This window comes from Talpa europaea (genome assembly GCF_964194135.1).
Source record: "Talpa europaea genome assembly, chromosome: 12".
NCBI classification, from domain to species: Eukaryota; Metazoa; Chordata; class Mammalia; order Eulipotyphla; family Talpidae; genus Talpa; species Talpa europaea.
In genome coordinates, this window is record NC_140079.1 from 9,330,040 (window position 1) to 9,343,067 (window position 13,028).

General features: G+C 50.1%; 1 protein-coding gene across 4 annotated transcripts in view; it reads right to left on the minus strand.

Annotated features, from left to right (window-relative positions):
* SH3GL1 (SH3 domain containing GRB2 like 1, endophilin A2) overlaps positions 1-12,305 on the minus strand; it is a gene marked incomplete at both ends in the record, with an annotated part of 31,712 nt that extends 19,407 nt beyond the window's left edge. For all 4 annotated transcript variants that reach the window (XM_084248946.1, XM_084248947.1, XM_084248945.1 and 1 more), the window contains one exon: positions 12,261-12,305. In XM_084248946.1, coding sequence (XP_084105072.1) covers positions 12,261-12,305 — 45 coding nt within the window. The remainder of the gene's footprint in view (positions 1-12,260) is intronic.
* Between the last annotated feature and the right edge of the window lie 723 nt (positions 12,306-13,028).

Below are 13,028 nucleotides of genomic sequence, written 5' to 3' on the forward strand. Positions count from 1 at the left end.
CTCAAAGCCAATGCACACCTCCCTGTGAATCATCACCCTGGTTTCTCCCTAGGGTATTGTGATAGGGCCCTGTATTACCAAAGGGCCTATGTCAACCACTCAATCACTGGGCACGGTTGTGACACTCTCCTTCCTGATCTGCTCTGGGGTGAAAGTCAGAAAGTCATATCCCCCCTTTTCAAGTCGGTTATACTTATTCACTCAGCAAATACTTATTATTTATATGCACCAGCTATAACAGGGGAAAAAAGAATATACGCTCACACAAAAGTGGTAAGAAGCTGGATCTATGAGATGAGATCTATAAGGAAGAAAGCACTTCCTCCTTGCAGGGGAGGGAACCAGGTAGGAGCCACAGGAGGTGACTCTGGACTTGGCTTTGAAGGGTGGACTGAATGTGGATACAGGAGGAAGAAAGCGGGCATTACATGAGGAAGGGCAGACACAAAGGGGGAGGTGCAGCAACACGGACGATAGAGTTGAGGGATGACTTGGAAACAAATGCCTGGGATGTGATTTTGAGGTGCCTCTTTTGAGGACACTTTGAAGGGAGTCATTATGGTAGGGAGTTCAGATCGAGCTGAAAACCTTCATCAGGACCAGGTTTTAAGTCGGTGTGGACCATTCTATGGTCGCTGTAACAATCACCTACAAATTTCCTAACCAACGCAATTTTAAAACAATACAAGAATCTTAATCTGGTGTGAGCAGTCAGGCTCTGTGCTCAAAAGGAACATGCCAGCTTCTTGCACCGTCCATGGGAATCAATGCAGGCTTTGCGTCTGAAGTCATGGTGAGTAATGGCAATGGATTTTCTATAAGTTCACCAGCTTCTGAGTCTCCAGGGTGGGATTCCAGCAACTAGGGGCTGACTGCCTTAGTTTCAGATTTGCTTTGTAAATCCCTGTAACTGAAGATGTCCGGGGGGACGCCTCTCTTGGCACAGTAACCCATAAGTCAACTTGGCAAAGCCATCTGTCCCACTTTCTTGCTGACTTCAGCCATTAAGTTGGAGAGGAGAGTTAATAAAGGATAAAACACACACACCACACCCCTTAGAGGTTGAGCTGTCATAAAGTTGGAGGGGAAAGGTAACGGAGCACACACACAGACGGAGCACACACACACACACACACACAGAGAGAGAGAGAGAGAGAGAGAGAGAGAGAGAGAGAGAGAGAGAGACTAAGCCAGAAACCTTTATCAGGACAAGGTTTTAAGACTGTGTGGACAGTTCTATGGTTGCTGTAACAATCACCTACAAATTTCCTAACCAACACAATTTTAAAACAATACAAGAATCTTAAGGAACTCAGAAGTCTCATGTGGCTCTCAGTGGGCTGAGAACAAGATGTTGGCAGGGTTATGCTCCTTTCTGGGAACTCTAGGGGTTCCCTTGCCTATTCCAGCTTCTGGAGGAACCAAAGAGGCCTATGGTGCTGCCTTGTCCCTTCCCTAGTCATCGCACCCTCTGACCACAGCAGGGAAAGGTGTGTGCTTGCAAGGACCCTAAGATTAGAGTGGGCCCACCTGGATAACCCAGACTATCTCCATCTGCAGGTCCACACTCTTAATCCTACCAGCAAAGTCCCTTTTGCCAGTCAGGTAACACATTCGCTGGTTGGTAGATTTTTTCGGGGGCTGAGGGCGCATCCTGTCTATCACAGGAACTACAGTAGCCCTCCTTTATCCTTGGTTCTGCTTCCCGCAGTTTCTGTTACCCAAGGTCAACCTTGATCCAAAAATATTATATACAATAAGATACTCTCAGTATCTTATTGAGAGGGAGGAGAGAAGAGAGAGGGAGGGGGAGAGAGAGAGACTGACACTACATTCACATAATTACTATAACACGACACAACTGCCCTACTTTACTAGTTATTATTAACCTCTTACTGCACCTAATTCACAAGGTCACTTTTACCATAGGTATGTACAGGAAGGAATATCACATACAGAGTTACGGTTCAACCTCAGCTGGGAACAAGCATGTTGGAAGATTCAAATTTACTGCCTTTCTATGCAAGTTTAGGAAAGTGTACAAGCATAGAGGAGGAGTTACAAATACATTTGAGCAGGTGAAACCACACATACAGAATCACAGATAATGAATACTGAGTGTACAGACCAGCCTGAGGGCCCTTTGGGACAAGGCTAATGCCAGGGGCTTTGTAGGAGCTCAGTCTCACCATGGAGACCAAATGGAAAACTTGGGTTCTTGAAGAATTCACAGGCTGGCAAATAAATTAAATCTGTGAAGCAGACAGGGGGTAGAAACAGAGGCCTGGGTCTGGTGGTGACAGTGCACTCCCACTGGAGCGCTCAAGAGCTAACCCGAAGCTTGGGGCACCCCCGTCCGCTGGCGCCCAGCTTCCTAGCTGAGGGCCTGGGCCCAAGTAGTCAGCAGGCCACAGGTGAAATAGCACCCTTCACAAAGGCTCAAATACTTGATTCCTGCCAGCACTGAGACTTAGGTCATGAAAATTGAATAGGCTGTTTTTTTCCAGGTTGGCACTGCTGAAAACTTATATGGTTCCATTAAAGGATGACTCTAGAGAAACGCTGTCTAACATGCCCAAGGGGACAGCTAAGAGACTGCTTACTGTCAAGCTGCTAAAAAGAGCAAAAATTCTGAAACACCCTAAATTCCATTGGGAAAGGATGGATAGATGACTGCAGTACAACCACACAAATGAAAGCTCTGTAGCTGCGAGGGTGGGGGGGTCAAAACTACAAGTGCTGGGGCCTCGCCGGTGGCGCAGCGGTTGAGCGCTGGGTTGCGAGGCTGCCCGCAGCTTCTGCGGCGCTGGTTCGATCCCCGGCTGCTCCCTGGCCACCGGAGGAAAGTCCCGCATGGCGCGCAGACCTCTCCTGCCACCCGCTGCTCCCCTCAGCAGTGTACTTCGGTCCTTCTGCCTGCTCTGCTCCCCACTCTGGCTCTGGTGAATTCTCTCACCCTCCCGCGCTTCTCACTGTACCCAGTGCTTGTATAAATAAAATATAAATAAATAAATAAATCTTAAAAAAAAAAAAACCAACTTTATAAAAAAAAATAAACTACAAGTGCTGGATCAGTGTGAACAAAATGCAGACAGTGCTGAGCAAAGAAAGCAGGTTACACACGCACAAACCAACATGTGGTGCCATGTACATGAAGGTGCAAATTTGCAAAACAAAACTGCTAATTTTTAGAGATAAATCATGTGCAATGAAGGCATAAGGAAGGGTGGGGGCTTCAACACGCTGCTCGTTTTACTTAACCTTTTGTGGGCACTAGGCTATTGGTTGACCTAATAGCCATTCTTTCTAAAAAGACCTTTCTTTCTCTTTCTATGTCTGCAACACTTTATAATACGAACTTAATGAGGTGCCCAAAGAGGTATGCTCCTTTGCGACACTAGTATTGAACAGCTCGTGGGCCTGGTGAACTCACTGCAAACTAGCTCAGTAAATACTCCTAGGAGGAGGTCATCTTTTCCTGCAGGCTCTTCTGGGGGTGCTGAGCAGACCTGTGGACTCTAGAGACAGCTGAGGGCAGAGAGGGCAAAAGGTCCTCTTCCTTGCCACTCTGCTGAACAAGAAACTCTCCTCCTGGGTTCCAAACACTCCCGACTGCAATTTCCCACTTAAGACTTCCAAGCCCCAGGCCTCCCTGGTGGCCTAGGCCTAAGCCTCGGGGCTATCAATGCTGTGGCCTTAGTTCGATTCCCACCAGGGCGTTGACCAACACGGTGCAGCAGACCTCTCCTGTCTCGCCCGCTGCTCCCCTCAGCAGTGTGTTTCAGTGGATGAGCCTGTTCTGCCCCCAGTTCTGTCTCTGGTGAATCCTCTCACCCCCACCAAGCCTACACCCCAGTTCTATGCATAAATAAATATTAAAAAAAAAAAAAAAGACTCCCAAGCCCACGGGTCCGAGGGACTCCACTAAGTAGAAAGGGTCTGCCACAGCGTCTCTGTCCACACTCAAAGCCACCTCAGTATTGTTCATCACGTGCACATGGCTAGGAGCCCAGACACCTAGTTGGCAATTACTGGGGCACTGCAGCAGCTCACATGTTCCTTGTGGATGAAATGCTGACTTGATGGGGCCCCAGGAAAAGGAGAAAAAAAGAATCCTAGGCCGAGGCCAGTTAGGGTTAGGGTATGGAGAAATCCTGTCCCCATTCTACCACAGAAGCCTTTCTTGAAGGGCCTGTCTGCCAGCAGACGATCATGGCTCCAATGATGGCTGTGAGGTTGATGGACCAACATCTGCTAGAGGTAGGGGGAAGGGGACGAGAAGGGGTCTTGGGTCTGTGTGTATGAAAAGGGACAGGAAGTTCCCAGTTTACCTTCAGAGGGGCACTCTAAGAATGGGAGTCTCTGCTCAGTCCTGGGATTGAGGCCAAGGTGACAGAAAAATCACCATTGAACTGTCTACTTTAGAGGATGACAGTAGGGGGCCACCATCCAGTGGTGGCTGGGAGTGTCATGAAGGAGTGGTAGACACCAGTTTAGGCCCTGCAGGGAGAATGCCCAGAGGCAGAAATGGAGGTCAGCTCACAGAGAGAAACAATGGGGACAAGCAGAAGGAGGGGAGGAGGCTGCAGGCTGACCAAGAAGTCAACTGTCTCTAAACCACTTCTGAGCAGGCCAGCACCCTGAGGTAAGTTTCAGCCTGGCCTCATGGTCCTGGTGACAGAGACTACCCACCACACAGGACCAGGTCCCTCTGGTGCAGCCAAGTGCAGGTCCTGAAACCTTTGAGGCAGATCCTAAACCAGAGGGAATAACTTCAGCGCTCGGATTTCTTATTTTTATAAACCAGTTGGACCTGTTCCCAACCAAACCCTCCAAGGCCTTGTCAGGCACCCTGCTTCCCTGGGGTTCTGCCTAGGCCTGAGGAGGAGCCACCAGAGACACTGCAGAAGACCTGCTGCCATCACTACACAGGTCCTCTCCCACTCCGAGGAGCCCACCACCTCCACCTTGACCTTCTTGTTAGTGCATTTCTGACAACTGCACTAGCAAGCAGTGAGGGGAGCAAGAGGCACCAGGGTCCATCACAAGCCACCAGGTAGCTCGCTCCCTCAGAAGCTTGTGTCTGGTGTGAAGAAAAGCACACTCAATGAGGACGCGCTTGGTGTGGTCAGGAGACTACTGGACCTGGTGTTCGAAGGAGTAGAGAAGTATTTGCAGTGGGAGGTCACAAGAGATGGTAAGGATAAAGATGATATACATGGCGGGGCCTCCCTGGTGGCACAAAGGGTTAAGACTCAACCTATGGTGCTGCTGTCCGCAGCCTCTGCAGCACGAGTTCAATCCCCTGGCCCTCCAGGGAGCAACCTACATGGAGCAGCAGACCTCTCCTGACTCGCCCACTGCTCCCCTCAGCAGTGTACTTGAGTCAGTCTGCCTGTTGTTTCCCACTGTGTCTCTGGCGAATCCTCTCTCTCCTCCCCCCGCCCCTGGCCTGTACCCCAGCTCTTATATGCATAAATAAATCTTTAAAAAAAAAAAAAAAAGATGATACACACGGGGCTTTAAAGGGCAAACAGGAAGTGGATGAGACCAGGCTGGGTGGGTAAGGTGAGAGCAATATTATAGGCCAGTCGGAGGAGGAGGGAAGGAATAAGCCAGCCAAGAGGGCCCAGCAGACTGGTCCAACTGGAGTATGCCGCCCATGAGGGGGCGGGGGTCAGGAAACTGGGAGACAAGGGATGTGAGCACTCAGGGGTCTGGGAAGGCACTGGTGGGAGGACTGCCTGGCACAGAAAAGCAACCCATACTTCACCACCCAGTGGGCATCTCCTGTCATTTGGCTAGGACAGCGTCTCCTGCCGCTGTGTTCCCTGACATCAAATACACTGGGTGCAATGCCCGTCAGAGGTGTTTACTGCCCAGGTGTAGAAACCCCAGCAGCCAGGCAGGAGCCCTTTCTAACATGGCAGCAACCGGTGCTGAGTCAGGTCCTTGGGAGGAAATGGCACATCTACTTTTCTGCTGTGGTTGGAGTCTCCGAGTGACCCCACTCTTGGGGCCCAGTCAGCATGTTTTTCCAGGATTGAAGCAGAAAGGGAAGATGAAGCCGTCCCCCGGGAGCTGCATGTGCAGAGTCCTGGTTACTGCTCAACAGGAAATGAGCAAAACGCACCCCAACTGCAGTGCTCAAAAGAACAGGCTGCCAAATCCAGCCTCCATGAAAGGACAGAGACATGAAAGAGACAGACAGAGACTGGGGGGGGGGGGGGGGGGAGAGGAAGTGAGAGGGGGAGGAAATGGAGATGGGGGGAGGAGTGAGAAGAGAGAAACCAGCTGCAGCCAGTCTGACACATTCTTCCATCCAGCTTTCCAGGGACAGCTTTGAAAAGAAGCGGGAAAGCCTACCCCTAGCACTTCACCACGCACATGAGTGAGCCGTTAAGGTGTGAGCACAGGGCTCAAAGGGCCAGCAAGAGCTCCTAACTTCCTGGGGTGAAAAAGACTTGTGGTTCCAAACTCTTCAGCCTCAAACCCTTCCTAAAGCTTAGAAACCTCACCCTGCCCTGTGAAATCAGAAACACAAGACAATTTCTACTTTTCGCCTGCCATAGTGTCCAAACCATGCACTTGCCTGCCCAAATTAAAAACTAAGTTTCCAGATTGAATCAATTTCAAAATATTGGCAACAATCCAAGAGCAGGGAAGGGCTGAGATAGGGGCCAGGGCAGAGCTAATTGCAGCGGATGGCTCCAGATGGCTCCAGATCAAAAGGCTGAGGCACACACATGCCAGAGCTGAATGCAGCTCTGAGTGCCTAGTCACAACCTGTAGATTTTATTTCTGGCAAAAGAGTGAACAGATGCACACAGGGACAATTAAAGGGCAGATAGGTGAGCTCAGGCCCCCAATGTACCCAACACTCATGCAGGTTCAGGAAGGTAAGGCTGCATGGAGAGGCAGGCAGGCAGGCAGGCAAATGGCACTATTGTCTAGGTTCACGTGCTAAGTCTTTAACAGGTCTAGGGTTGCAAAAATGTGGCAGCCCCCAATTGCTGAAATGGAACAGAGATAATATGAAATCCCTAACCTCTCAGGCTGTTATTAAGTGGCACACAGAATATAATTAAATATCCTATGGCTCTCCCTTAAAACACACCCAGATAAGCAAAGCTATTAGCGATTAGCACCCATGGGAAGTCAAACTGGTCTTCACTAAACACAGGCTTCTGAGTCAGAGGTAAACTTTCAGACTGACATGCAGCAATCTCCGGAAGCAGAAGCAGAATGATGATCCCTCCATACTGAGTTAACAAACAGATACAGGACTGTGGTTACAGTGTACCTTCATCCTTGTGAACCCAGGGGCCTGCAAAGTTCAGGTTAACCTACTGGTACAGAAAGGCCTGCCAAGTGGTGGGGTTAAGGAGGCCCCCAGGTTTCTCTGGCAAAGGTTGATCTCAAACTTCTTCTTTATCTTTACTCCAGCCTAAAGCACTGAGCTGAAGCACCGGGCAAGCTGGGGATACAAGGCAGTTGTTCTGTTCACTAGGAAGGGGGTAAGGAGCAGGATGGGAACATTTAGCCTAAGGTCCCACAGGGAGACTGCAAGTTCAAGGGTCTTCTTGCACAATGAGCTGGCAGAACGGCTTCCTGTAAGAGTGAACCTGACCCAGTTCTCATCACATGTGCACATCGCAACAGCCAAAGCCCGTCCCACATCTGTTGCCTCAGGAAGGTGGTCTTCCGGAGGTTATCCCCCAGCTGCTGAGCTCAGGGGGCCTGGGGTGGAACACTTCTCTCCAGACCTCGCCTGTCACCTAGTATTCCCAGCACATGGGGTCCACACTTTGAGTCATGCCAAGGCCAGGGGGTTATAGGTTCCAGCTTTTTGTATCTTTTTTTTTTTTTTTTTAAGATTTATCTATTTATTTATTTATTTATACAAGCACTGGATATAGTCAGAAGCGCGGGAGGGTGAGAGAATTCACCAGAGCCAGAGCGGGGAGCAGAGCAGGCAGAAGGACAGAAGTACACTGCTGAGGGGAGCAGCGGACGGCAGGAGAGGTCTGCGCGCCATGTGGGACCCTCCTCTGGTGGCCGGGGAGCAGCCGGGGATCGAACCGGCACCGCAGAGGCTACGGGCAGCTTCGCAACCCAGCACTCAACCGCTGCGCCACTGGGGAGGCCCTCAGCTTTTTGTATCTTAAGACCATTCTGTGTTTATCACTTAACAGGCACTTTGCTAAGAAATCAAAAGCATGATTCTACAAAGTGAGGCTTAAAGAATGAGATCAGAGCAGGCAGTAACTGGAAATTTTCCAAAACACCAGTTATAGCCCCTAGATACGCTTACTCTACCAGGTTCAGGTCCTGGGCCCCCCAGCATGCCCCTCATCCCATGCATCTCACAAAAGTTCTATCTTTTCTTCTAGGCACGAGCCCAGGGCCTAGTTAGCATCCAACAAATTTCCAAATTCCAGGATATGACAGTCATGAATTTCACTCCTAGCTCAGATGAAACCAATCTCTCAGTTCAAACTTTCTCCCTCCTCTCAGGCCAAAAAGGGGTAGGAAAAAAAAAAAAAAGAGAGAGAGAGAGAGAGAGAGAGAGAGAGAGAGAGAGACTAGCATTCCAAGCAGCCGCCAGCTCCATCCCTAGTTCCACTCTCAAATCTTCACAGCCTGGCCGCAAAAATGATCAGGAAACCAGTTGGCAGTTTGGCTCTGTAAATTAATGTCCGGCAAACACACTGAGAAGGGAACATGTGAATCTCTGGATCTCACTAACAGGGTTCTTCGTCCTTCTGAATTCCCCAGAAATCCTCATAAAAAGCATCCTTCTCCCTCCTCCCCCAGATGTGTGTAAATGGCAAATGGCTGTTGAGGGAATAGGAATCACACAAGCAAGATCAGGGTGTATACATATACAACATACAACACACACACACACGCGACTAAGATAGATGCCTATTTCTTTACTGCTTGCTTTTATGTTGAATCTTCAGCTTTTCTCATGCCAGACCCTCAGCCAGCTGGGGGATAGTTCATAATAAGTAAACACATGGGCCTCCCTGGTGGCCTAGGGGTTAAGTCTCAGCGCTACCATTGTAACGGCCATTGCAGCCAGGGAGCTAGCCCATGGCACAGCAGATTAAGCAGTATATTCAGTAGATTTGCCTGTTCTGCTCCCCACTGTCTCTGGTGGGTCCTCTCCCCTGCCCCCACCTCTGGCCTATACCCCAGTTCCTCTATGCAGAATTAAATTTCAAAAGGGTCCTCCTTTTTAAACAGGGATTAAGTCTCAGCTCTAACAAGCTATTGGCAGCCAATGCGGCCTGAGTTCGATCCCTAGAGCTGACCCACATGGTGCAGCAGACCTCTCCTGTCTCGCCTGCTGCTCCCCTCAGCAGTGTATTTCAGTAGATGCACCTGTTCTGCTCCCCACTCTGTCTCTGATGAATCCTCGCATTCCCCACACCTCTGACCTACACCCCAATTCTTGCATGCATAAATAAATCTTTAAAAAGAAAAAAAAAAGAAGTAAACACAGATTTCCCACTCAAGCCCAAAATGATTTTAAAGAAGACTTAAACATTTTCAGTAGAGATGAGCTGGTGTGGAATCAGATATTGTAACTAGTTTACTGTCTGTATCACCAATGAGATTAGGAACTTTTCATTCATATCCTGGCTTTACCTGCTAAGAACCAGGTTTCTCTGTTCCCAGCTCTCTTACCCACATCCACCTCAGTTCTTTTTCTCAAATTACAAACTACACTGCTATGAGTCTTTTAAATAAAGAGGCTGTTTCAAGGCAGGGTTTCTCAGCCCCGGTGCTATCAACACTGGGGCGGATAATTCTGCTGGGGGGAAGCCTGCCCCTTGCACTATGGGATGTTTAGCAACAGTTCCTGGACTCTCTCAATCCCAGCCTCCTCCTCTCCCTAAATCATGACTGGATTGCATCTGTGTGGTTGTCTGTGTCTCGAGCACTATGAAAAAGCAGACTGCTATCATAAGAATGACCAAGTTTGGTGTTTTGGTGTAACTATTACCATTTTTCTCGAATCTTTTTTTTTTTTTATGCATACAAGAGCTGAGGTACAGGCCAGAGATGCAGGTAGTGAGAGGATCCACCAGAGACAGAGTGGGAACAGAACGTGCAGATTGACTGAAATATACTGCTGAGGGGAGCAATGGGTGAGACAAGAGAGGTCTGCCTTGCCATGTGGGTTTCTCCCTGGCCGGCCAGGGATTGAACTCGGGCTGCAGAGGCTGTGGATTGCTTCATAGTGTGGTGCTTGATCCCTTGCGCCACCAGGGAGGGCCATTTTTCTCAAATCTTAAAGTAGGGTTTCTCTATCTCATCACTACTGACATCTGATACTGGATAACTCCCGGTTGTTAAGGGTTATGGTGTAATGTAGGCTGCAGTGTAGCATCCTGGCTTCTACCCACTAGATGCCAGGTGCAATCCATCAAGTTGTAACATCCACAAATGTCTCCAGATATTGTTAAGTGTCCCCTGGAGGGCAGCAGAGCTGGCCCTGGTTGAGAACCACTGTTCTATAGGAACATAAATGTTTCCTTAGCCGTGAAAGGGGGAGTACAGTTATCCTTCAGCCAGATGAGTGAGACCAGTCAAGGCCAACTGATTTAAAGCAGAGTGCCTATGAATACCATTGGAACTTAGTAAAGATGAGTTAATAATACTTAACAGGAGATGTCACTCTTGCACAGACTCTATTCTAAAGGCACAGAAGAGCATTAAGGAGGTGTTCCTAAGAATGAGAAAAGAGACACAGAGATGTATATGTCTCGATAAACAACTGGTTGTTAGAGGACCATGGAAACCACTGCAGAAGAGAATGGAACACAGCCAGGGTGATCCCTGAGTGCTACTCAACACAGGATTGATCAGGAGGCCAAGAAGATAGCTCTCAGAGTAGGATGTGGCCATTGCAGCAATTCTCTGGGGTTGACCCTCAGAGGTCAAGATAATAAATTGATAATAATAATAAATTGATCTGAACCACTAGTTTATATCACATGGTGCTTTCTAGGTTTCATGGTACTTCATAACCTGGATGCAGGTCGGCCTGCTTCATCTCCCCTTCCCAAGGGAAAAGGTTCTGGTGGCTGTCAGAGAGGCCCAGATATTTCCTTGACCAGGCTGTGTCTGCTGGGATGGCATGGGCCATTAGGATGGGACCTGACAGGGGTGGAGAGGGGACAGCTTCCAGAGACCTGTCTACGTGAGGTAACAACGCGGCCCAGGGACTCTTCCAGAATCTATGGTGACAACAAGAGTCCCTACAGGAGAGACTACATCAGGGTCCAAGAGAATGAAAAGTACTCCAAGATGCTCCAGTAAACCACATGGGGATCTGATGTCTGCTGGGCAGGGTCTAACCAGGGGCCAGATCACCTAATTCCATCCTTCTGGGACAAAGGGTTACACTCTCAGCAACAATCTTAGAATGCCTTCTAGATTGTTTCTTTTCCTCCGGGGTTTGGCCGTCATCTGGAATCTATAGATAGTCTCTAAATATCTTTAGCCTTAGAGAACTAAGGCAGTGCCCAGGCTAGCCCACCAAACAGGATGACCCCAGGTGGAAAATTCCAGTCATAGTGTGATTTTTAAGACACATTTAAGAAAAACACAAAGTGCATAGAACGATGAAGACTATGCTACACTACCTCGGAAAGAGGACACATATCTTTGAAAAGAGACATAAAGAAGTGGTGACAGTCCCTGTCTCTGGGGAGAGGGACTGGATGTCAGAGGGACTGGAGTGAGACCCTAACTTTTCACTCTACCATTTTAACTTCATACTGGGTCGATCGAAAGGGTTTTTTGTTTCCTTTCGTTGTGTTTTAATTACTGTGAGACACAAATTTTCCCTGTCCCTGGGCTATCTGGCAAGACTCCTGTTTCGACAGCCTCTGGACTAGATTTTCCCCTTCTCTCCCTCCTCCCCGCACTTCTAGGAGGAAGGAAAGGAGAAGTGGGCCCATGTCCCCGGTCAACCTCTAGAAGGTGCATTTCTGGCCCGCCACGGGGGTCTGCCCCACCTTCTTGAGGAGACAGGAGTTACCATGGCGCGCAGGGCCTGAGTGACTTCACACTCAGGACCCGAACCTCCAGGGTCTCCCCACCCAAAGTGGGAAAAGAGCCAACGCCACCCCTTCCGTGCCTCCGGTCTACTCCTGAGCCTGAGCCAGGGCTCGGGCCGGGCCTGGCTTGGCCCCTCACTCCGGGCAGCCCGGGACTCGCCCCCCGCCTCGGCCTCCACTCACCTGGCTCGCCTTGTAGAACTGCTTCTTCAGCCCGGCCACCGACATGTTGCCTCCCGCCGTCGGGCCTCCAGCCCGGACGCAGTGAAACGGAGGCAGGGCGCAAACGATAGGCTCTCGGGCGCCGCCGACCCCCGCGCTCCTCAGCCGGCCCGGTCTGCGCCGCCTCCACCTCTCAGCCTCTCCGCCCGCTCCGCGCCCGCCCTGGCGCCGCCTCAGCTCCTAGCGCGCCCGCGCGGCCAGGATATTACATGGCAACCACACACTTCCGGTGCCGGCCCCTGCCCATCTGCGCACGCGCGCCCCCTGCTGGCAGTTCGGCGCACGCGCTCTTTAACAGTCGCGAGGAAGTCCCACCTCCCTGCGCCAACGAGTGGACTCGGGCGGTCCTAGAGGAGCCGTGGCGGCCCTGGCGACCCAGGGACTTCCGGAAGTGGCTCTAAGGTCTGGGGAGAGGCGCTTAAATCTACCTGGAGAGGTTAGGAAAGTGAAATGCAGGTAGAGCTCGCTTGACGGGGTTTACGAATCTGTAGATAACTTTGCTAATCTGAGCTCTCCAATTCCTCTCTGAGTTTAGTCCCTCCCTCCCTACCCCCAACTGGGTTCATGCACTCACTTGTCCAAGACAGACATCAGGATGTTACTGCTGCCTCTTTTCCACTGCCCACCTCTGTCCTCAGTGCTCTGACCGGACTGTTCCACCTCTGCTGTGCCCTGTTTCACGTTCTTCCCTTCAATTCATCCCCTGTAAGGCAGTTTGAAAGATGTTTC